General features: G+C 39.9%; 2 protein-coding genes across 2 annotated transcripts in view; one reads left to right on the top strand and one right to left on the bottom strand.

The window, feature by feature from the left end:
• Positions 1-26,466, bottom strand: part of LOC138616434 (sodium- and chloride-dependent GABA transporter 2-like) — a 318,896-nt gene that overhangs the window by 44,156 nt on the left and 248,274 nt on the right. The gene's annotated exons all lie outside the window — the stretch shown is intronic.
• adad1 (adenosine deaminase domain containing 1 (testis-specific)) lies at positions 12,283-25,707 on the top strand. Its single transcript, XM_069690609.1, has 12 exons — positions 12,283-12,451; positions 12,701-12,841; positions 13,085-13,255; positions 14,488-14,556; positions 15,301-15,426; positions 17,150-17,273; positions 20,354-20,524; positions 21,393-21,468; positions 21,608-21,764; positions 24,283-24,517; positions 24,971-25,103; positions 25,594-25,707. The coding sequence occupies exons 1-12, from the start codon at positions 12,283-12,285 to the stop codon at positions 25,705-25,707; spliced, it is 1,686 nt and encodes a 561-aa protein (XP_069546710.1).

Below are 26,466 nucleotides of genomic sequence, written 5' to 3'. Positions count from 1 at the left end.
GGTAAGTTATTCCTTCTGTGGGAACTGTTTACTCTGTAGTTTGTGCAAGTTGTCGAGCCAGTGGGTCAGCTTGTCGATTCCCAAACAAAGTCTTGCTGGAGATTAAGGAGATATTACACTTGTTGGCTTTGTCTGGCAGGCGCTCTTTTAAAGCACTGCTCTGGAGTTCAGGGCTCACGGGGACAACAGATTTGAATGCCTTCAGCTGCTCCTCCGATCAAATGCAGGCAAAAGCATGTGTTGCGGATCAGTGTTAACTTATTTCAAAGAAAAAAATGTTGAAATTTGGAGAAATAAACATGTTTACTTTTTTTGGTTAAAAGTTACATGAAAAGATTGATACCTACCATTCGTGCCGGAACCAGAAGCAATCTTGTCAACTCTTTCAAGAAAGCATGTCTCTTTTGCAAACATTCGCCAAAAGTCATGCATTTGCAGTTGCAATTGGTGTCTTGATATATCATTATAGCCTCTGCCACGAAAGGGTATGTTTTCAGTTTGTTTGTTTTTTATTTATTTTTTTAGTCGGTAAGGTTACAGATAAACTTAACAGCCCGATTTTATGATATTTTGTGATGAGTTGTCGCATCGGCCAAGGGAGAATCCATCAAATTTGGGAGAGGATCCAAATTATGGAGTACATCCACCAATTATTTTGGTCTTTTTAAAAAAAATTTTTTTTTATTAATATTGCGTTACAGAGCCTTTGCTCAACTCAACTCAACACATGCTGGATCCCGCGTTTCACATCTTACGTGGCAGTAAACACGCTGCGTCACTTCCTTCTGCCATTAGGCGGCGCTCTGCTGCCGTCCGCCGGTTTGTGCTCGCTCATAAACGTGACCTCACCGTCGCTGAATCTCCGTGTGCAGCGGCTGATTGTTTAACTGGAACGCAAGCCTGCTCTACTCAAGCAACCTTTTGTGGTAAAGTGTCTCGAAAACAAGCCCGCCGGCACAGCGGTTAGCAACTCTCCCTCTCTCTTTCTGCTCTCTCCTTCACTCTCCCGCTCACCGTGTCAGAGGTTGAGTTTATCCTCTGCGTCCTTTATTCATATTTGTCATAAAACGTAGTGTTTTTCACATTACGTGGAGGCGAGGCTTACTGAATTTTGAATCGTGGCTCTGCACCATGGAAAAACAGGCCATTGGCCGTGGTAGCTCATCAGGCTCCGGTAGCCGGTGCGGGCCGACCCAACGTGGCTCCTGCCGGCCGGCAGGTGAGATGTAAGGCCCGAACCGGGCACAAGTGTATTTTGACATCGCTGTTACAGTTTTGGAAATCGATCTAGACGCATACAATATGGTGGTTGTGGCCGCATATTTGGATATCAAAGATGTCTATTGGCCTTGGCAGAGGTCCGCGCTTTCCGAGTGCCCTTCTAGATTTTCATATGTGCACGTGTGTGTATCTGAGGTCATTCATATTTCACTTGATGTTCTTTGCATTATTTTTTCATTTCACATTGTGTTTTCATGTTTTGATAATCATTTAATCCTTTATATTTAAGCATGAAGGCCAAACATTCGCTGGTTTTAACCTCTCAGATTTAAGGATTGCACTTTTTTTTTTTGGTCATATCTGAAAGTAAACTGAATATCTTTGTGTTTTTGGAGTCTTGGTTTTTGAGTGTGAAGAAAAACAATTCGAAAATACTTTGATTGACCCAAAGAAGAATGCCCATATGAATCGATATTGAAAACAAACTAAGTTCTTTCAGCCTTATAATCTGGTTCGATTTAGTTATCTTGTGATCTGCAGAGCATTTAATATGGATCAGATCAGCAGCCCAACACCAGCTTTTTAAAAAAATTTTTTTACCTAAAATGTATGTCAGTTGATAAGCTATCTCTGCCAGAGTCAATTTAATGAAAAAGTAAAACCTTAATCCTAACATGTACCAATGTAAACAGGCAATCCAGTTTCTTTTTTCGTCACATACCCTGCAAAAATTTAAATGTGCCTGCTGTTTAGATTACCCATTTCACTCTCCATGATTCATTATACATGCAATGAGACATGTGATTACCATTTTGAGTATCAGCCCCCCGTCAACCATCCACCCACAACCCCACCCACACACACACACACACACATTCAAGGTCAACTTTAAAGGACAGTTTTGTAGTTTTCATTTTTAAAACACGCAGACCGTTTTACAGTATCTGTTTTTCTACAAAGATCATCTTTCTGACTCAACATCAGAGGCAGAATCACTGCTACCTGTGTGGGGTTAAAGGCCACTCTGACGGGCTTGTAGCCAGCATGGATTTCCATCTTGATGCTGAAAATAAATGCTAATGGTTTTGCTTACAGTGATGATGCTAGAAACAGAAGCATCTCATCTCTGACATGATGCAGTGTTACTTATTTATTTATTTCACTGAGCTCGGTGTAGCCATCTGTCAACCTACCTGTCAGCATCTGTTACTGTACCTGTTTAGCAATTATTATTTTGGCAGTATGTCCTGAAAACTATAGAGAAACAGTATTTTAAAGGGAGCTTTATGACATGATATGACTGGGAGATTAAAAAGAAAACGTCTGTCTGGCATTCTTTAAATGTGTCATTCCTGGACTATTTTCCTATCATCACTCCCATTGTATTATTACATCAAAGTAAACGCTCCATTTTTTTTAATTTTTTTTATTTCTCAGAGAGCAGTTGCCGCCAGAACACATCCTTTTAGGAGCTACATAAGACTGCTTTTCTCCCGCTGTCCACTCTCTCTACCGTACGTTTTGCTTACGTGTCTTCTTTTCTCCCCTCATATATTCTCTTTCTGTGTCTGTGGACGAAATCATTTTGGTAGAAGGTGCCCGCCAGCGCAGTCGCCATTTCACCACAGTGTGTTTGTGGCCACTGTATGCAGCAGGTGAGTCAGCGGCAGCCCGTGTATCAGAGGGTAGGACTGCACCACAACGCCGAGGCTGACTGAGGGGGGCATTTGTGGTCTTCGGGAAAGTGGACAGCTGTGCTGCTTTTGGCATGCTGTCAGATATCCTGCTTGCTTGCTTGCTTGCCTGTCTGCCTGCCGCCTCTGACCCAGCCCAGTGTGGCTGGAATGCTAATGCGAGCAGCATCGAGCATTGTCATTGGAGTACGCTCCGAAATGTCATTAGCGATGAGGCCGACCCATGCTAATCGCCGAAATCTTGCAAAGGCTGCTTCTGACATTGGTGCAGGGCCTGAATGAGCTGTGATACAGCTGATGATTGTTATCATGCTCATAGCGGAGACGCGCTGTGCCGTCACCGTGTTGCTGCACCTACGAATCCGCCGTGACAGAAAGCTCAATCTCACATCCTGCTAAGAGGATTGATAATGCAGCCAAGGGTAAAAAACAACAACAACAAAAAAAAAACATTGGTGGCAAGTTAATATTTTCTCATTGAATGGTCATAAAGAGTATCAGGCAAAGCTGTTTATGTGATGATTTAGTGAATAAGCGATTTGTCATAGAAAATCCAGCTGATCCAGGTTGGCTTATTCACTCAAGTGTTATATAACTTCTATAAAATCCTTCCTGCCTCTCACATTGAATTATGTTTGCAAATGAGCATTAGATTTTTATTCAAACCAGACACCTGTTCAACAAACCAAATAACTTCCTGATGTTATGCATGCCATCTCCATTTCTCTCACACACAGGCATACAAATGCATAATGTTTACCAATTAGCATTTCAAAACAAAAGATAATATAATAGATGCTTATCTTGTGTGTTTTCAGAATAGATTGCCATTTGGCTTGCATTACCCAAAGAACATGCAGCACACACACTGGTGTGGAACCGTGTACAGTCTTGTGCTCAAGGACACAATGGCAAAATGTTTCCATTCTGTCATTAGGAAGCAGACCAGCTCAGTTAATATCTAATCAGCAGTACAGCAACTTCTTTCTACTCATTTAAATGCACCAGCCAGGCTGTCTTATCGGTGTTCAGTATACAATCTAAATTTGTGCACTGATACAATTTTCAAAATGCTTTCAAACTGTGAGCGGTTATCATTGCTTTTGCCAACTGAAGATGTTCTTTATTTCGACGCATTTCATTTGTTACAATTTGAAGATATTTCACAGAAAAACAACAAATAATATGAAACCATTAGAACCACGCTGGGTATACGCCACTGTTTTTATGTCTATATTGTACTTAGCTTTATCCAGATCCACATATGAATGCTGTATTCTGTGAGGATGAGCCATTTCTCACATTGTCTGTAAATGATTGTCCTTCTCATTCATCAGCAGAAACATTAGTTGTTTTTTTTGTTTTGTTTTTTTAAAGGGGGCAGCACAGCACAACTCTGTTATGGTTACTGACTACAACTGATTCTGTAAGATAAACTACAGGTGACTACAATCTACCTACAACCTAAAATTGGTTTTAAACTGTCAAAGAATCTGAAACATTCAACGCCAACTTACAGTTAGTGCTGTCACAATTCATGAAATCTTCTTTGAGGATTAGTCGTCACACAAGTAATTGTCATTAACCGTCTATTTTATTTTTCTGTTAATTTTACTTGCAAACTGAAGTATGCCCACAATAGTGCCTTGGTGAATTGCTTTGCAACTAAATACGTGATGTTAATGTCAATAGAGGCTCGTTGAATGTGGTTTGGTTGAATATTAATGGTTAAGCACCTCAAGATAAACCTTGGGTGGCACTTCTTCTCCATGTATGCCATTAAATCACAGCAAAACATGACATTGCACAACAACTCGCATCATTAAAAGAGCACCAGTCAAACCTCAAACGGTGGAAAACAAGGAGATAGTGATAGAAATCTGACATCTCTGTTTCTTTCATCCAGCTGTTTTCATCCAGATGAATGGAAAGGATTCTAATGATTATGCAAAATAATTGCAGCCCGCTCAAATAATTATCATCAGGCAATCATGTAATAATTGTGACAGATCTATTTACAGCTTTCAGTAATAATTACTAACTCTGCCCATTATCCCCCATATGGCCGTTCCCTAACAATAGTTTATTTGCCACAAACGCAGTTTCTATCACTCTTGACTGCTGATACGGTAAACCACTGATGCATGTCAGTCAGCACCGAAGATGTATTGATGCTGAATACCCAGGCTTTCCCTCGCAACTTTGAAAATGGTAATAAAAAGTTCAGAATGATGGCACTCATTCTGCAGGAAAATGTATTTGTATTCTTCAGTATGCCAAGAACAGGCCGTGCCTGGTGCAGCACAGGCAAAGTACACACAATATACTTAAACAATTCACTAGCGAAGGTTAAAGTCATTACCGTAGCTAACAATTAATGTTAAGGTGAAGAAGAGGATACTGGCAGGACCGTATCTTATTTTGTGCATACCAATGAGATAGTGATGCAAGGCCTGTGGCGCCCTTTCACTCAAGCAGAACATTACTTGCAGTGTTGAATTAGTTCTCACACTGCTTGTGTTCTCATATAAATGGACAGTTTGGCTCTTTAATTGAGACATGCACCGTTCGGGTTTTCGGCTGATTAGAGTGGGCTAAGCAGAGCAACCTGTCCTGCAGCATTCCAAACATACAATCAAACGTAGTACCTCGAAATATCGACATTGAAGCAGCCGACACCGATTTCCGAGCCTATTAAATTCATTTTACCTCAACTCCTAATCCTGTTCGCACAATAAGAGGGATGAATGAGAAGAATTGATTTGAATGAAAACTTAAAGTTAGACGGTGTCAACAAATACGGAAATAGAAAACTACAAAAACATTTTGAGTACCAGCAATATAAAGTAAGCTTCCTCTCTTGTTGAGCATTTTCTGCCAGACAGCAACAATTACCAACATCCACATTTACATTGATGGCCCATTATACTGCAATTACTACCAGAACATTATGCCATAACTTAAAGTAATGATCTAAATCTGGCCAGCCACACTTAAAGCTCCTCCTTGATGACTCATTGTATTCGTGACCACATTTTTATGTTCAAACCAGCCAATAAATACTGTCGTTTATATATAAAATGGGCTTAAAAAAAGGTTCCTCCAGTTCTCCGCGTCCTCGCTGTCATCTGGATAATCATGCTTGCATATGACCCCGCTCGCTTCGAGAAAGCTTCTCTCCATCTGCCGCAGTAGGAAACCAATACAAGCTGTTTTCAGCTGAACATACCCACTCACACACCTGTTACTGTTAGACATACTTAGGCTGCTCTTGGCAGCTCATCCAATGTTATAAATTCCTGCTGCCTGCACTAAATGTAATGGGTTATATCAAGTTTACCGAGGGAAATTGATTCATCTTCATGCTACCGTGATTCTAAGTAATTGTGACCTTTACAGCGATAACTCGTCATTTACATTTCTTTAGCAACAAACTTTTTCCCATTTTCGTCCCTTTGTGTTCCCACGGACACAAAATAAAGGAAACAGTTATACTTTTAACAAAGTGAGTTTTTTTTTTTCTTCTTTTTTTTCTTATAAACCAAGTGATGTCATCAATTATTTTACAAACCTCACTGAGGCGAAAAACCAAAACCGGAACATTTTAAAATGTTCATCCAAAAGTTTCTAAGCAGAGTTGTTTTAGTCAGTCACTCGGCGCTCAGCGGATTTACTGCAGTTTTGCACAAACACTGACTCGACACAATTTCGTAAGACGCCTTACGAGAGCTACGCATATAAGGTTCGCTTCCCCGGTGGCAACCTGCAGTGCTACAACAACAACAACAACAACAACAAAATGGAAGCAAAACTTCTACGGCTCGTGAGCTCGGTGACCGACGGTAAAACGATAACGGGAGAAATTACAATCAACGGAACCCAGTTGCAATGTTATTGAACAGCATTATCAAGAACGTGAACTATATGCTGCTATTTACGTGCGTCTTGTAAGTTTCTGTTAAGCAAACAAAAACTTAATTTAATACTTTTAACACCTCTCACCCTCCTCCACGAGACTGCTGCGCCCTCAGTGCAGGAAGCGGCGCCGACGCAGCTCGTTTGTTTCCGACAGCCGTCAGACTTTTCAACACCACAAATAAAATAATGTTGCTCTGGTCATTTCATTCCACAGCACCTGTCACTTTCCATTCATCGTCCAAGCTGTATTTATTTATCTTTATTTTATTTGTTTTTGTGTATGTAGTCTCTGTGTGTGTATTTATTCTTTTATTGCTTTTATTCTTTTCTGAAATAATGATTTTTTTTTTTTTTTAAACATTTTTATCTAACTTATTCTGTTTATTTCATACGTATTTGTACATTTGTTCACACCGTGTACGTGCTGCCGTGACGACTACATTTCCCCGACTGTGGGATTAATAAAGTCTAATCTAATCTAAGGCCCACAAAACAAGATGACCCCGCTACACTGATAGAAACCCTGAGAGCAAGATGGGCTTCTTCATATTTTGGATTTGACTGACATGACAATCATCTGTCTTTCTTTGATTCTCTTGTCACAAAACTGTCAGTCGTGTAATTCACTTGTCATTTTGCTTTCTGAATAAATCTACTAACCTGAATTTTGAAAGCGTTGCCAGGCTCAGATAACTTTTCCCAAATGAATCAGATTCATAAAGCTTTTTTTTTTTTTTTTTACAACAGACATCAGAACTGTCGCAGCAAGTAAATCACAGGTGGATTAACAGAGCCTCTGTTACAGTAGTTATTGCAATGCGATGCAGCCATTACTGTTATTAGATACACCTGTGCCACAAGTCAAATGGCCGCGTCAGTTCTTTGCAAACGCTTCACTCCACACCTGCCAGCTGTGCAGTGCAGAGGACATGAGGCCTTCAATGTGTGTGTGTGTGTGTGTGTGGGGGGGGGGGGCATGATTTGTGGGAGACAAGTTAGATGGTGTGATAAGACTGCAAATGAAGGCAGTCTGTAGCTGTGCTTGCATAAGTTCTGATAGAAATGTGCCTTTACTCCATGCTGTGAAAACGTTTAGAAATGCAGGAGGCTGGAAGAGCTAATTCAGCTGTGGGTGTTGTGTGTTGCTAATAGCTAAAGGTCTAAATATCAGTGTGCTGTTGTGCTACTGTTTTGCCTAATTCAGCGCAGGAGGTGGAAGAACAAATCAGTGGAGTGTTTTGTGTCGGGTCATTTGAAGCCGGGTACAGAAGTGGACTGCTCATCGTGTCTTAAAGGGGGACAGTCGGGGAATTTCTTCTTCGGTCAGATTATAGATTCAAGTAAAGCATGAGAAAAATATGATTTGATTTTTGAAATTTAAAACGCAGAAGAGGATAAATATTGATCCTGTGTTATAGAAACGTTGAATTTTAAAGCTGCATGACACTGAGACTAGACTTGTGTTACTGCCAAAAGAAATGTTTTAATCAGATTGATAAAATCTGGGTTCAATGCTTTTATTGAGGTTATTGCATAATACTAATGTCACTCAAAGGTAAACACTGTTATATAATCCTTTACAGCAGAAGAAGTAATCTGATATTAAGTGTAAAAAGCTTTAGTGCTGTTTAACACTGGGTTTTGTGTCGGATTTCTTGGCTGGGAGCAGCAGAAAAGCACAACAACACTCTTATGACTCTTGTCAAAAGTGAACAAACTAATCTGTAAATAATAGCGACACGCAACCAGATTAAGGACTGAATCCAATTACCATATAGTCTAGACAGCCATCGTGTGAAAGACGGCTTTCAGTTCAGAAAACTTTCTCTCAGCTCCACATTCAAAGTTCAAGTTTGCAAATGGAAAAACGTTGTAAACTATCAACTGAGAGAACGCAGGAGAGCTCAGTCTCTAATTATTTATTATCCCCCCAAAAAATCTGCTTTCCTTTGTTCTAGCTAATTGATCAGGAGTCAAATCTCTCCTTTTTCCTCAGTGATTGACATGATTAACCAACTGTAACCTCGCCACAGATAAACTGAAGCTACTTTGTGAGAAAAATACTCGTATATAGTTTGGCGGTACCTGTTCAGCAGCTGTTCTGATGTGGACGTTTAATCGGATGTAAAACTATGGGTGTTTTGTAGCTGTAGAGCACGAGCACATGTACCAACCAAATGCTTATGATGTTTATACTTATTTTAGTTCTGTATCAAGAACCACTGTGAAGAGTTTTGCTCTCATTTGTATTCATTACAACACATTTGAGATGTTTATGGTGAAATAATGCATATTTTCCTAAAAGCCTTTTGGGCCGATTCCAATATTTGTCATATTCAGTTCAGTGGACAAAAACTTCCAAACCTTAACCTCATCTCTGTTGTTGGCTTGAACAATAGGCTAATTCATGTTTAATAATGATGTTTAATTTTCCAGAGAGACACATATCTTTTTAAAAGTCAATAAAAGAGTTTCTTCTGAGAAAGCCTTTATCATCAGGCCAATTCCTCAGCTTTGATGTGAGATAAAGCAATTTGAGAATCACATTAATACCAAAGCGTGGTTGGGAAGATTTATCTCAACCAGCTAATGAGGCTGGGCATGTTTCCAGTGTGCATAATCAAATGCAAAGGAAAAATACAATACCTTTTTAGCATATAACAAATACATACTAAAACAAATCTGCCACTGCAGGTACAAAGGAACAGGTAGACTGACAGAACTGAAAAGATTATAAAGGAATTACATGAGTGCGTAAATGCTACAAAAGCAAAAATATGCACGAGTATTTCTCGTACGCATTATCATTTTATTTAAAAAAAAAAAAAAACATCAGAAAAATAGCTTTTTGAGTTTACCATTCACTTTAGAGGCTTTTTTTTTTTTAAATTTATTATAATTTCAGCATGTATTAGAAGTAAAACACTGGTTTATTTATACTTTGTCTTATTTTAAGAGCCTCGGACATAATTTATAGCGGTATAGCAGATGTCCCGAGCTATGTTTCGCCCAATCCTTGGTTTTACAGCAAATGTCGCACAGGTGTCATGAACAGAGAGCACAATGAGTGGCATGATGCTAAAGTGCACTCTGGCATCTGCATTATGTGCAGCATGGAAATTTAGTCAAAAAAAACGAAAATGAAAGCAGTAACTCTGCCTGTAATCTCTGCAATTTCTTATACTACTAATTTGGTGCAGCACCTAAAAGTATCGGGAGTTTACTCGGGTAACTGTGACAAAGGGGAGTTGTGACTTTTATTTGTTGTGAATGTTAAACCCAGTTCAGACCAAAGATTTGAGACAAAACAAAACTGTTAATGTACATTCAGTTATTCCTCTAAATTATAACACCGCTCTGGAAAGAGATGAAAAAAATGTACAAAAAAGGGGTGATCTCATGGCTCAAGTTCACCGCATTAATTTGTATGAGCTCTCTGGGTATTCTTATGAAGCCCCCGTGGACGAATCCAGAATCTCAGCCCAGCTATCCTTATTCATGTTTTAGACAAAGTCTGAAAAGCTGGCAGTTAAAACTAAAATATAGAGAGCTGTTTCTCTCCAGATGTCTGAACTTGGTTATTTTATTAAAAAAAAAATTTTTTTTTTTAAAAACACAACAACATGGAAATCGGTGCAGCACTAAATTAAATAGTCATAAAACATATTTTTGTTTGTTTGCCTTGCCTACTTAGCCACTACTTGTGGCTGTGAAATGGTTAAAAAAATATATATATCTTAAGCATCACAGCCCCTGTAAAATGACTCCTTTGTCTATCAGCATTTGATTAATTTGATCCAATAATGTTTGAAAAGTCTAGAAGATTCGCACAATTCAATTATATAAGCATAAAAATGTATCCGACCAGCGTGGAAAGCAACTTAAAAACTGTATGGGGTGGAATAGAGAGATTTTCCTGACAGCGATAGGCTTTATCAGCATGGCGTGAACTCATTCGGCAAAGGCCTGAATGTTATAGACATTCACTTGAATGTAAAAGTCTCACTATAGACTGAAGTTATCCACTGAATAGGAATAAGCCTGCTTTCTCTAATGAGTCTTGATTTCAGATAGCAAGAAACCAAAATATTGGTCAACATACCAAAAAGAAACCATTTTTTTCCCTCCCCCCAACAAGAGCAAGTTAAACGGAAAGAAATCCTGCGACTTCGCTCATTAATCATCACCATAATTAGTGCCTCGAAAGTGTCACAGTTAGCGTTGCGCAGTCACAGCACAGCCTTTAATGTAGGCTGTCAGATCACAGCTAACTGCCCGCCAAAGTGAAAAAACACTCCCAAGATATAGTAATGATCAGATTAGTGGCCAACTGAATTACAGGGAAAATCTGTTTTTCAGCCAAGCATCAAAAAGATGCTGTGAAAACGTTCAGAATTGCAGATGATACTGACAGAGCTAATTAAGCTGTGGGTGTTGTGTGCTGCTAAATGAGCTGGCTACAGGTTGTAAATGTTGGACTGCTGTTGTGTTCCTGTCATCTTTGCACAGTGTGATTATCTAAAGCGGAGGCTAACACATGTATGTGTTTTGTTTCTGTCCTTCGAACCGATCTTCCTTTTCTTCTTTTTTTTGCGCGTTAACCCGGTCATTTCGCTTGACTCATGGAGATTCGGAGAGTTTTAAAAGGTGTGGTGTGCAGGACTGAACGGCACCTAGTTGGAGGGCTTTTAATTTGAAACGAGCCCTTTAATTAAAATTTCACATTTAAAAACGATGGGATTTGGGCGGATCGGTGAGGTCGTCGTCAGTCACCCAAATATTTTATTGACTGAATGTGCGCCTTTGATCACTCACTCAGTGACATATTCTTGTGTACAGAGCTGGCCTCGCTGTCCCTGTCTGGCCAAAAAGCTTTCCATCCGCAAACCAGTAATTGACTATTATTCTGAAGCATCCACAGAAAATGCTGTGTGTTTGCATTCGAGGTAAAAACGAGTGGTGAGCAGCCGTCGGCTTGAGGTCCCGTCACCACTTAACATTCTACTCCTGTTCAAAAATAGTGTTTTCAAAAGTTAAGTTTGTATGTTTTTGGCGTACGGTAGGTTGTAATCTTACACCTTATATATCTTATTTTTTTACGACTGCCACGTATATATTTTTGGGCGCGAATGCGAGCGAGCGCTTTCACTGTAGAGCCCTGCGTTGATGTTTATACTTAGTGAATATCTAAAGACGGTTGGTTTGCAAATGAAATGATTAGAATTCAGTTAAGAGTATGTCTTTATCAAATATGGATGTTCTACGTCTTTTAATTGAGCACACGTCAATGTGGACTTCGGTGCATTAGGACTAGCGGGGTGTATTGATCATTGAATGCTCTTAAACCTTTTAAAGGACCTCTAAAAGCCAATATCCTTCAGTGTTTTGAGGTGTGTATTCAGGTCAAACATTGTTGTTCTCTTTTTCAGAAATCATGGACAGTCGCGGGATGTTAGCCAGCGGTGAATCGTATCAAGGCAACAGAGGAGCATTTTACAAATCTTTTTCACAAATCCTCATGAAGAATTTGCCCGTGGCACCAAAACTGTCCCGATCACCCAAACCATCGCCCGTCTTTCCTGGTCCTCGCCAATCAGCTGGAAGCACGGTCACTTCCGGTTCGTTTGACAGTGGGATTTCTTTGATTCCCGCACAACTGCACGAGCAGCATCTATCAACAGTGATAATGCCTTTAATTACTAATACGCTAATGATGTCAGTCTTCAATCATCCACTTTGAGCGCTGGTTTCTGTATGAGGCTGTTTTTTTTGTTGTTTTTTTTTGCAATAGGTGAATAGACCAGTTTATCTGGGTAGACAATTTGAATCTGCCCTTTCTTTCCTTTTCCTTATGTCACCAACGTAAGCTTGTGCTGTGGAGCCATACGACTCGGCTAAAACGCAGATTGACAAATACTTGAGCGGTGACACACATGCTGTGTCTTTGCTACATCAGCTCGCGCAGATTTTGCAGTTTCACCTGGAAATACGGGAGACTGTTACCACAGGTAAACCGTCCCAGCATGATTGTATACGTTCAAATTCCCTTCAGAAACTATAAATTGTGTTATTGTTCTGCAAAATCATGTTAATTATAGCCCGATATCTTCAATAACTATACGTTGTCATTTCTCTAGAATATATATATCAGTAGCCCATGATCAAGTAATTCATTTTTACAGTAATTCAGACTCATTTGAGGACTGCAGGGGGAACAGTTATTTTCATTATTATTATTTTTGTTTTCTAAGGCAATGTGAAAGGGTTTTATTTCGCCTTTTGTGTGGTGATTGACGGGAAAGTGTACGAGACCGGCATGGGGAAAACCAAGAAGGAGGCTCGGCTCAAAGCGGCTGATCTGGCTCTGCAGGTTCTGCTGCCCACCTTTGGATTTCGTAAATCCGGACTCCCTGGAGCATCAGGTTAGGGTCTGATCCAAGTAGCTTTCCTGCTACGTTCAGACGCAATGAAAACCAACATTAGCAAAGTAAATTAGAGCGTCCGTTTAAACTGTTCTGAAAGGCGGTGTTGTCTCTGATTCACTACTTATAGGAAATACTCTTTTTACATTAACAAATCTCATTTATACAATGTCGTTATTTTATGTTTATTGTAAAAAGTACGTTCGCAGCATTTCATTCAATTTGAACAATAAATGGTGAGTTTATTGTTCAAAGTGAATGAAATGCTGTTAAGGTTTTTCTGTGGGCCACTGCACCTATTTTTACCTGCTGACACTTATGTTTGCAGCGAAATCAGACTATGCTACTTTAGGAATATGACAAACAGATGAAGTAAAGTAAGTCAGTTGAATTATAAATTAGATTATAAATTAAATGACACAAAATAATGACTTCATTTAAAATTGTAGCATTCTCACTTTTGTCTGTTTGAGCGGCAACGGAATATTTAATACAGCGAACAGGTGTAAAATTCCCAGGCTTCATTGGAGGACCTGGGTTAGGTCAGGCGAAGGTATTGTACATATGTTGCAATTAAAATAAAGTCTGACCCATTTAAATTTTTGTATTTCTCAGAAGGGCTGTGGTGTTCCGAAGGAAAACATCTGTAACATCGTCAAATAGATAATTAAACCGAGGTTACCCCAATATATTCACAGTGGACGTCGGTCTCAGTTGTAATAACTGTTGTGCAATATAAAATCATACACAAATCTTGTCTACATGATGGGAGTGACTGCCCTGATCAATGTAACCCACCTGCTGCGAGCAGCTGTTCAGCTGGAACAGATGTCCACAAACGCTGTCATCAACTTGATCATTCCAGGAAAGCTTTCAGTATTTGCTGCCACCTCTAAAATGTATTATCACTGCTACAGATCATCACTTCTGTTTTGCTTTTGTTGGAAGAGCGTACACTGCTGGTCCTAATCATTAGCACTGCTGTTACAACATTGCTCTTTGCTGTCTGACACTCAGCTCCCAGTCTGCGTCAGCCAATCAACTGCTTGCTGTCCATTGAAGATGCTAAATTGTCATTCGCATATGCTTTAGATAGTTACAGTATATATCTGTCAGCAATTGTAAGGAATTATTGCAGTGGCAGTTAAACCATTAAAAACTCTCACAGTAGAGAAAGCTATCTTATAGGTTGACAATTGTCTTCATTGACTTCCACCCTGTTTTTTCATCAGAAGTCTCTCCAACTGAGCCACTAAACGAGGAGCCCTCCAACTTTGGCGTTCATTCTCGTAGAGTTCACGGTAATTCTGGATTTCCATATGATTCTCTCTCTCTCTGGATTATTAGCTGTGCTCTATTAGCGAGTTGGTAATTACACCCTGACAATAAAAAGATTACTATTTTTCACAGGTATGTTGTACTTTGCAGTTGTTGATGAAGTTTGTGCCTCGACACATTACATAACCTTTGCAGCCACAAACGACACTGTTAATTCCGGAGCCACAGACTAAAATATCCTACTTGTGTCACAGTTGCCATCAAGTCTATCAGATGATGGCATCAGGGCTTTATTTAGTGCCGCCTCTTCTGTCTCCCCTGCTTTCTCGGCATCGTCTTGTGGCTTATCAGTTGTAGGCACAGCAGTTTTAGATGGGCTTGGAGACTTTAACATAAGACATCTCATCACTGACCTGTTACCGGTAGCCCGGTACTCTGACTTTTGTGACTGACTTGTCCAGGATCCTCCCAAAAACCCTGGATGGACAGGATGTTTAGGATGATTGTGTTGTGTAAAGTTGAAAGTAAACACTTATTATTGTAATAATTATTGTTGATTACAAATTTTATATGCAAAAGTACAGCAAGGACCACACAAACATTGGTGTTTGTAGTATTCGAGGACCATACAATGTAAGGCAAAATTTACACTGCACAAACATATTGTGGATTTTTCCATATGTACCTTTCTGATTTAAGGTGTTTGTAATGAGATAATTTGAAGTGCAGTTTATTTGTTATTTTCTTCATCGTTTTTTGCTGTTCAGAGAAGAAGAGGTCCTTCAACCCCCAGATTCCACTTGCTGTGAAGGAGAAGCTGACTGAACTGTTGAAAAGCCACCCGGAGTTCTCTTTCTGCACAACCACCACCGCGGCATTCATCGTTCACACTCGTAAGTGAGCTCTCATAAGGTAAAAAGCTGCACAGGATCATTGTCCAACGATGGGTTCATCAAAAATAGTACGTCTGGCAAGTCGGGCTGGCCGATATATAACTTTTTTTTTATAGGATCGGGATATTAAACTAGATATTGTCTTAGATTTTGGATATTATAATCTTGTGTAATTGTATAATTGTTGTCTTTACCTGGTTTTAAAGGCTGAATTACAGGAAAGTGATGTCATTTTCTGATATTACCAGACTGTTGTAGCACTTTTATTATTTTCCTTTACCCACTTAGACACTACATCCACATTGCTGATTATTATTTATCAAAATTCTCATTGTATAAATATTTTGTGACAGCACTAATACTCATCCCGAGAATATAGTTATTTGGTCAAAAATATAGTGATATTTGATTTTGTTCATATCGCCGAGCTCTACAATAGGAAGTTTTACTTGAAACTACATTAATGAGTTGGACTAGAATGAATTAGAATTACAATGAGTCTGTTATATCTACATTGCTCTTCCACTGAGGCAGCCATGTGGAAAACTTTAGGCAAATTCTTAGAACTAAATTAACTTGTTAGACATGAATTGAATCGTTTGGACTGCAGGTCAATTATTGTCATTGTCGGCCGATAACGGTTCCAGAGCTTGATGATTTTCGGACTCTTTACTCAAAACCCATGCGCTCCACTGGGCAACTGACTGAGACCGTCTTCATTTGAAAATGAAGGTTAAAAAAAGTTTGCACTGTCCAAAATGTCATTAAGAAATGAAACTTTCAGATAAAACTGAACTTCTGCTGGGCAGAAAGGCAAAACAAAACCCCCCACATGACTGCAAAAGACCTGCTGGAAGGTTTCGCGAACACAGAATTGGTGGTGCAGCGTTCACAGCAACATGGCCCCCGTAAAAGAGTCATTAGAAGGAAAACTTGCCCGCATGATGTGGAAATTGAGCTTATTTTGCCACCAAAAAAAAAGGAAGCAGAATTAGACAAAGCAAATGCTGGCCAACATTCTACCTGTTAGGCATGGGTCTGGAAATATACAGTCGTGCTTTGAGGTTGTGTGGCAGCCAGTTGCAAGGAAACATTGCAGCAATAGAGGGAATGGGTACCACTAAATATCAGCAATGTCACAATCAAGAAAGGTAAACTGAAAAGAGGCTGACTTCCATAACGGCACAATAAATTAAAACATGCCTCAAAATCCAGAGACACTCGCTGTACCTTTTTGGGACGGCCCTCACGGTCCCCTGACTTTGACATCATTGACAATCTGTGGGGAGATCCTGAAAGTGTTTTGCTTCCCATACACCCTCAATTCCCAAATCAAGAAGAGAATGACTTTTAACTGGCAACGAAAAGCTTTTGCAAGCTGTGATATATGCCAGAGAGGAGTTACTAAGTGAAACAAAAGGAGCACAGCATTAACATTTGAAGAAAGGCTCATTTTTTAATGTGTTTTTGCTGCGGGAGTTATATTTCCTCCTTTCCACTTCAAAAAAAACAACAACAAAACATGCAATTTGCCCAGGGATGCCCAAACATTTGGTTGCAACTGTACCACTAAACCGTGTGAAGCTTTGTTAGGGGTGCTCAGAAAAGAAATCTCACGCACGGGAACAAAAACAGAAATAAATACAAATAAACTTCAGCTCAGGGGCCACTCGGTAAAAGGATGCTGTGACATCTGTACACACTCTATTCTTTCCCTTTGTAGACAGTGGATGTGAGGTGGTCGCTCTCGGCACTGGGGACTTCAACACCAAAGAGAGCGCTTCGCCGAACGGACGGATTGTGCACGACTCGCACGCAGTTGTCACGGCAAGGAGATCTTTAATGAGGTCAGCGGCAAACGTCATCCTCCGTGCACATTCCCCCAAAAAAATGTTGTGTGTGCGTGTGTCAAAAATGGCTCCCTCGTCACAATCCGATGACACAAGTGAGTACACTGAACAATTAAAGCAGTATTTTTTTCACGTCGGTTGATGATGCTTTATTATCATCGGAGGTTATATATTTTTTTCCCCCCAAAATAAAGATTAGCAGCAGGATTATATTCATATGCTAGAATAGGGCTTGGCGATGTCACCTGCAGTCTATGGTCATGATTAACTGTCACATTTACCTCAATCACAATTAGTTGAATGATCAGTTTTCAAACCGTGTATCTCTTAAGGGTATCATTTTTTGTGTCGTATGATCTGGTTCAGACCGTAGTTAAGCATTTGCTTGATTCTTGAAGTTAAGTTATCAAACATAAGGGCTCGAGTAAAACTGGGACAGCGCTATTTTAGTCCACGACTGCGAGTGTGTCAACATAAATAGACTTCTAACTAGGGATGTCTAATTACGTTTTGTTTTTTTCCTCCCTGTCTCATTTCAAATAATTTTATTGTCGCGTATCAGCCAATACGGACTCTCGATCCGATACTTGATAATACAGCTGCACAGTGCACATTTAAAGTTCAATAAAACTATTAAAAGCAAACCAATGTATATGTTTGACAATTTAATAGATCAATAATGTAATATATAAAAAAAAAAATGCCTGCATCCAAACTGTTCCTCATGGTTGTTGTTTTTGTTTTACTTCATTTTTTTTTTTTTTTTTTTTACAGCATAACAAAGTGAACAAGGACAAATATTTTGATGACAAATTTGAATTTTAAGTGCGGTACTGATTCTCCAGTTTTAGAACAAAGTTCAAATGGCTCCAGGGCAGCTCTCTTTTAATGGCTGTCTGCAGTTTAGACTGCCAGCTTTTCAGGCTTTTTCGTAGCTCGATATAATTAGTAGCATCTTAAAACATCAATGAGGGTAGTAATAGCGCGGGTTGAGAATTTGGAGCTGCCCAGGGGAAGCTTCAACAAGATACCCAGGAAGCTTCTGCAAATTTCTGCAGTCAACTTGATACAGGCGATGTCACTCGTTCTGTCAGTTCCTCTTGCCATTTCTGCCCCAGACCCGTCACTTAGAGGAGTCGGTGTCTGCTCTAACAAGCACAAAAAAACCTAACAAATTGTGCCTCGCATTCTAAAACTGCCCAGCTGCGACTTGACAAACTGAGTCTCAGGCGACATTGTCAGCCAGCTTGAGTCGAGCCGAGACGGACCAGCTCACACTGTTGCAGCTTCTCACTGCAACGTTCTAAGTTTCGTCCTGAATGAAATCTTTTATTTTGAACTGGGCTTAACGTTCACAGTCACATCAAATGAAATTCAAAACCCCACTGACTGAACTCACTGTATTTCTTTGAGTATTTTTTTTTGGATCAGATTAGTAGTACTGAATGCAGCTCTGTTACTACTGCCTTGTGAAATGCTTTCGGAGCAGACATTACAGCCTGTTGTGCTGATTTTTTTTTTTTTTTTCTGATTTTAAAATATGTGGACATTGCACACAGTTCAGTTTAGCCGCACATATGCCGCGTGTCAGAGTACATTTCAGCATCCTGCCACAAATTTTGCTCTCCGTTTATGAGACCTGTGCCACACTAGATGTTAAACAAAAGATCGGAGCAACGTATTGCCTTGATCGGCCCTGATAACGATCTTTTACATCAGCTCACGACATCCCTACTTCTAACAGTAAATGTTTCATGGCACAATGAACCAAGGAGTTCTCTTGCTGAACCAAGGCCCTGTACCAAATAGTTTGAGGTTAAGACATATACCGGTAAACCCCTAATTGTTAGAAAGTCATGAGGTTCGTTCATCTATTTTTATTTTTTATTTAATTAATTGCCCAGACCTATGCTAGAATTCCATTTTTATCCAGTTTACAAGTAGTGGAAAATACTGTATTTCATGAACCCTTGAATGTCAGGATTACATTAGGATTAAACACCAGTTTCAACTCTGTCAAATACAAGATGGTTTGCAAAATGTCCAAATGTCCCTCTCTGTCTGCACTCATACTTGTAGCTCCAGCTCTTTGAACTGAGTTGCATCTTGTCCGTCTTGTTGTTCCTTGTCCGTGTCTCTTAATTTCACGTAGTTATCCCGCCTGGACTGTTGCTGGTCTTTCTGGTTCTGTGTTGTGTGCCTTCTGATCTCAGTCAGAAGTCATTCCGTGTTTGAATAGCTTGACAATATATCCTACTCTAGAGGATGGAAGAGTTATTTTCCACAACTAGTATGCAAACAAATGATGCTTCATCTTTTCCCTGAGTTCAAAGCTCATTTTTATTGGATGTATGAAATCAGACAGGTTTACCTCACAGAGAAACCACAGGTGCAGTTTATCACTTTAATGAGGGACAAGTTTACCTGTCCAAATACTTTTCTATATGGACCGCATTAGCCTACATGTCTTTGAGAGTGGCTCTCAGTGTGGATACATTTCCTGTTGTTTCGTTTACCCATCAAATTAATGCTGAGATCACATGAATATTAGGATTTACCTTGTGAAATTTGATTGTCATTATTTACAAGGATGAAATATGGATTCATAAACAATGCAATATACTAACATCTGTATTTATAGAAAATATTATTAGGACCTCACTAAAATAACTGGAAACGTTAATGTTTGTACATTTTCCATATAATGTATTTTTAATTTGAAAGAGTCTAAAATATCACAGTGTGGTTATTACTATTAGGTTGCTCTTGTAGTTGTCTTCTGGTTAAACAAACGACATGAAACTGAATACAGAAAGTTAAACATGCTTACAATTTTACACAAAATGTGTAATAATGTTAATATCAAAACAGGTGGTTTTATCTTAGTTTTTTTTCTCCTTTACCGCTGGTGTTACATCACAGATTTGGGTTTATCAGGCAAAGTACTGTTCTAAATTTGACAACTTAGAGTAGTGCAGTTGGTTTTGGGAGAAAGTATGAAGGTGCAGGTGTTTGCTTCAAGAAACTGTTACCGTTGATATTACACATAATGCGCCATTCTCATACTGTGTTGGCAGGTTTCTGTACCGGCACCTGCTGATGTTTTTCAGCAAAAATGCCAATCTGACCACGAAGTCGATCTTCCAGCAAACCGGCACCAGCAGCCTCCTCAGCCTGAAGAGCGGCGTCACCTTTCACCTTTATATTAACCAGCTGCCAAAGGGCGCCGCTCAGATCCATTCCAACATGTGAGTGTCTACCAACTTCACCTCTCGGAAGTTCTCACTGCTGTTCTCTCATGGGGCGCTGGAGACCAAGTGATGTATACATTTTCGTATTTTCTGTCAAAATATCATCACCCATTTTTGCACTGCCTCGTTTGATTAAACACCTCCCCAGCTATACGCTGCATGCTTGGCACCAAAAATACCACACAGATCTGCCAAGCAAATTTTCAAGGTCAGGAAATGACCAAACTAGCAGTTAGGACTGCCACGATCATTCGATTTTTAGTTGACGATAAATTGTAAGACAAATAATTGCCATAAAATGAATCGTTTCATTGTCCTTTTCAGTTGATTTTGTGCCACTATTGTTGTTTGAGCCTAATCATTGTTTAACAATACATTTGGTGTAATGTCATCACATTTATGTTCTTGTAATTACAGATGAATGATAATGATCGTGCAAAATAACTGTGGTCAGTTGAAGTAAATGCGATCAGGAGATTTAGTAATAGTTGACAGGCCCAGTCGCAGCACTGCTTGTGCTGGTTGTTGCGCTACCACAGAAAAAGGGGCCGTACTTGTTCCCGTTCTTCGCCTGTAAAATTCTTAAATTGTTAGTCGATAACAATTAACAAGGCGGCAAAAAAAACTGCTGAAATGTAAATGTTTTCTCACTTTGCAGCATTTAGTTGTGTTGCAGATGTATTACGGAACTATTTTTCTTAATTTTTCAGTGTTATGTCTATTTGCGTGTGTGTGGTTGTTTTTTTTTTTTTTTTTAACTGCTGTGAGCGCTCAAGGTCACCGACCAATTCTGGGTGAAGTAGCATGAATAATATCTTCAGTAACATTTGAAAGGCCCTTCCTCAGTTCTGTGTTTCTTTCACAGGCGCCTGAATCCGCTCTCCATTTCAGCATGGCAAGTCAACAATGAGATCAGCCTACACCTGTCAGTGGAGGGCAAGGTCTTGTACTATCACTTTGTCTCGTGGATAGGATTCTGAATGTTGCTTTTATTTTGTCGCATCACGGGGTCTTAAATTGCATTTCAACTGTTATCGGTAGTGTTGATGCATAACTACAAATTGATTGGTTCTTTTTAAGGTGTTCTCCGTTTTCTCGTCAGCCGTTGAGCGCTCTCCCTCCAAAGTGGTCAGCATGTCCGCCTCTGACAAGGTCACTCAGTGGCAGGTGGTGGGATACCAGGGAGCCTTGCTCAGCCACTTTATGGAGCCCATCTATGTCCACAGCATCCTCGTAGGCAAGTCAACAAATCAAATTGTGCTCCTGAGATGAGGAGGCTGCCACCCCGTTCAGTTCAGTTCAATTCATGCGCTATCATTTACAGAACCTGACCAAGCTGGCTTTAATGAAGTCTGTTTTAGGAGCATTTCCTCAAGTGCATCAACATCGCATGCAAATACAACAGCAGAATCGCTACAGGGTGTTGTTAAGTGAGAAGGTTTAGCAAGGTCAGACTGTGTGGCCAAATACTAGACTTCTTGATTTGTGCTGGTAATCTGTTTTGAGATGTGTTGCAATCCCTTTTTCCCCAGTTCGCTTTAGGTTTTTACTTAATCGTGGTGTTGCTTGTTCCAAACTGCTTCTTTTTATCGGCTATGTGTAAAGTAAATGGTATAGAAACATGCAGCCGCTGAGGTTTTTTTTTTTTTTTTTTTTTATCCACCTCTAAATGTAATGCTGCTCAATACAAAACAGACTCTCACCCTCTCCGTTTAAACAGATCAATAATAGAATAGTCTCATACTCAAAAGTAGCATTTGGAGGAGGTCCTGGCCCTTCGAGGGCAGTTGGTTGATATGGGAGAGTCATCAGCTGATGCAGCTCACCTGGGCTTATCAGGTTCTAAAAGCTGGCAGGTTTTCACTCTTTCTCTCGCTCCTTCACCCGCCTGACATCTGCCAATGTGTTTGCAGCTTTATCAAATCGCCAGCACATATAACACACTTTCATTCACTGCTCATAGTGGTGATATCTAGTGATGATTTATGTCAATTTTTTGCATGGACTCCTCAACTGTCATTTTCTTTGCGCCACTTTTTGAGAAATGGTGGATCGCCCCGAACAGACATTGAAACCTATTTGGGAAGGTTGTGCCGTGCAAGTGCTTCATCGAGTAGGAACTTTTCAGGGGTATTACTTAAAGTGCCTGCTGCATTGTGGCCAAGAGGTTTGAGAGCTCCCCTTAAGGTTTTGAGTTCTGTCGTGTAGACTATTTTAAATGATGTTGGGAGAGAGCAGCATTAGTCCTCAGTTTTCTCAGTTAGTGAACCCATCTGTTTGAGATTTAACATGCACGTCTCTTGGGTGAGTAGAGCCACATCCATCCTGTTTCAGCTAGGCATCCCTTCAGTGAGCTGAAGTGGCTGATTTCAATAAGAAGCCAATCAGGTTTTGTGTGTGTGTAGTGCGTCAGAAAATGTGGGTGAAGACATATCTGGAGAGCATTTTCCGTGTTTCCGGGTTCGCCCGTTTCTGGTTCAGGTGGAATCAGTGTGTACAAGTACTCTTGAACCAGAATCTGACTAGTTGCTAAGTGGGATTGGTTAGCTAGGGCTTGGAAACAACCTTGGTGTGTGTGCTTAATGGGAATGGCAACGCTTGCAGGAGGTTAAACTCTGCCAAGAGAAATGGTGTGAGTGGTAAGTGGAGATCAAGAAATGAAGCAATGTCGTGGTGTCTATACCTTGGAAGCTTGATCTGGTAGCTTCGATGTGAGCGACACAGCTCATGCTTTGGTTCTTGTGTGAGCTTTGTCATATCTTGGTTTCCTCTTTGTTTTTCACCTTGGGCCGTTCTGATTGGCTAGTTAGCCTCTGTTCAGAGAAACCTTCAGGCATGCTACTTTGGTTTAGTGCTCATCTGTTCAGTCTAGTTTTGTGATTGGCTGGCTGTCTGCTAGAATTTTGTCCAAGCAGCATGTAGTGATTTGTTTTCTAGCTACAGGTTATGTGGTGTTGGGCACTTGCGATGAGGTCTGGTGCTCATTCCGGGATCAACATTTCGGCTGACTTCATTTCATGCTGCTCATTCTCCTTGCTGAATGTTGTATCTGCAAGGGTCATGTTGTCACCACTTTCCATTCCTCCAGACACCAATTACAAGGGTTTTGAAATCATCTCCTTTCCTACTCCAAAACACCAATTTCTTTTTTTTCTTTTTTTTTTTTCATGTGACCATGTTACTCCATGCAAGTAGTTTACTTGCCCTTAATTTGACTGTCTTTTTCAACCGTGTTTTAAGCCATATCTGGTGTTTGGTGTAGGTAGAGAGGGCAGATGGGACCTGCGTGGCACATGTTGGAAGTATTTTCAGCTTAAGACTGAAGGCAGGAGGCAGAAATCCTGTGTGTAAAAGAAGCATGATGCCAGTGTTTTCATACAAGCATTTTGGAAAAATGCCCGCACAATGAAATAAACAGACTGCCCGGCATTTTCTCCAAAACAGTCAACCTAAAAACAGGCCATAAAAAAATGGTTTGTTTTGAAAACACAATATTTGAACAAGTGAGAAAATATCTTACTTAAGGTTTTACTCAAGTTAGGTTTTACAAAATACAATATTGTTATCTGTGATTTCCCATGAGACTTTTCTCTCCTTTAAATAATCTGGACCGAGAGACCCACATTTGTCCACTCTATAAGGGAGAAACACCGAAATTAGTGTAATGTAGAAAAACCATGAAAACTTTCAAAAGTAGCATTACGAGTTCCTCAAAGAATTTCAATGTTACAAAAGCTTTTTTCATTAAATCTCAGGTGACGCTGACTGCGTTGACATACGTGGCATGGAGATCTCCGTGTGCCAGCGCTCCGAGAGGATTACCACTCAGCTGCCCATGTTCTTCTGCATGATAAGGCCTCACATCAGCCTGGTGCCTTATGTGGCTTCCACCAGCACCGACGGTGACCCGGTGGCCCACGGCATCAACTGGAGCCAAGGAGACACCTCCCTGGAGGTTGTGGACGGACTACAGGGCAAGACCATAGAGGGGTAAGGATGACTGTATAGAAAGTTGACAGAAGGGTGTTCTTTTGAACTTTGCATTTGTTGCCAAGTTATGTTTGGTGTCAGTTTTGGAATTTCTGCAGCAATTTTTGGGAAGCATTTATTTTCTATTAAAATTTTTTTTTTTTTTTTTAACTCAGTAATGTTTTTGCAACAATTTCCCAATGCCCTGTCAAAACATTGAACAATTTAGGAGACATTATTAATAATAAGTGGTTGATTGTCAATTTAAGATCAAAACAAGGCAGCCCATAAATGTAATTGGCGGGTTACCAGCCATAAACTGAGAGGTATAATATAGCAAGGGTCCCTTACCGTGGCAACCTCTGTGCTCAATCAGCTCTTTCGGGATGATATACTACCGTTTTTTTTTGTTGTTGTTTGTTTTATCTGTGTTTACATTATATCTGGGGGTTAACACTGAGTCCCTTGTTGTAGATCCCCCTTTAAGAGCGGCCCTGCACTGGCAAGCCGTCTGTGCAAAGCAGCAATGCTACACCGCTTCACGATGGTGGCCAAAGAGGCCCAGAGGCAAGACCTGCTGGCTGCAAGCACCTACACAGAAGCCAAGGTAGGCTCAACTCCTCCTCCTGTGGAAGGTGTACCAAAGTAACTGTTCTGTTTAGGGCTGTGGGCGATGGCGACAAATACATCAAATAATACAAACGCTTAGGTTCAGAGAATTACATATTCTTACTGCAATGTAATCTTTAAAACCGGTAAAAGACAACACTTATCTCACATCAAAGTATTAGAACATCCAATCTAAGACGTCATATTATGTCCACGTAATATCAGTATATGGCTTGGCCCTACTTGTAATATAGGATTGAAATAGGATACAACACAGATCCACAGAGATTTCGCGTTGTTTATTCATCAAAAGACAACAAAAGAAATTATACTCCTCACTATTTGAAAGCAGTCATTTCTTCTTTTACCTAAGCTACAACGCAGTACAGTTCCCCCCCCCTGAGTTGTCGTATATTTACTTTAGAAAAGTAAACTGTAAGGATCGTCATTCATACTACTTTTATTGTTTTGTTTCTTTGTCACTGAAGAGGATGGCGAAGCCGTACCAGGAGGCCAAGAACATGCTACGGGCGTACCTGTTGCAGCAGGGCTTTGGTTGCTGGCTGGACAAGGTTTCAGTCAGTGATAACTTCAGCATGTGAATAAAGCCATTACTGGGGGGGGGAAATGACAGCCGGTAGCATTTCTGTTCAAAAGTTCAAAACTGCACTTTGTTTGCAAGAAGCACCGGCAGCCGTAGGCCTCGAGTATGCTGGTGATAAAAAGTTTCTGTTGTGGTTTCTAAAGGCATTGAAGTTGGTTCCTGTTCGAAGACGCGATTACGTTTTTAAAAGGGGAACTCAAATATTATTCATTTGTTTGAAAACAATGCCATTTATTTTTTCAAAACTTTGTTTACATTGTTTTACTGCTTAAATTGAAATGTCCATGTAGAGTGTCCAGTACAAACGTTACATTTAAACTTTTATTATAACAAAGTTCCAATAGTTTTGTTTGGTAAGTGTAGCCTTTCTGTTTGTGTTTTCACCGCTTTGTAAAAATTAGTTTTGTCCATAATTAGTCATTTGATTTAACACTGGATACTGTGTAGTGCAAGCTTTGAGCTGTGACACAGGGATTAAACCAAATAAAACAAAATCAATCTCAGCTCAGAATACGTGTTTATTTCACCTTTATCCTATGATTACCAAACACTCAAAAGGCCAGAACTGATACTATATGTCCTTGTATCTCAACAGCCACCAAAAACTGAAACGAAATTAGATTTTTTTTTTTTTTTTTTTTAAAGCTCTCCGAAGCCGTGAACACAAAGGGCTGCCTTGAGCTGGTCTTGTGAACAGAACACTTTTTATTTTTTATTTTTTTTATTATCTTGTAAAACACACCACACTTTTTCACTT

This window comes from Brachyistius frenatus, unplaced genomic scaffold, assembly GCF_029030835.1.
Source record: "Brachyistius frenatus isolate BFR_SWC_R1_liver_20210118 unplaced genomic scaffold, ASM2903083v1 Contig_10, whole genome shotgun sequence".
NCBI classification, from domain to species: domain Eukaryota; kingdom Metazoa; phylum Chordata; class Actinopteri; family Embiotocidae; genus Brachyistius; species Brachyistius frenatus.
This window is presented reverse-complemented; position numbering and strand designations above follow the sequence as displayed.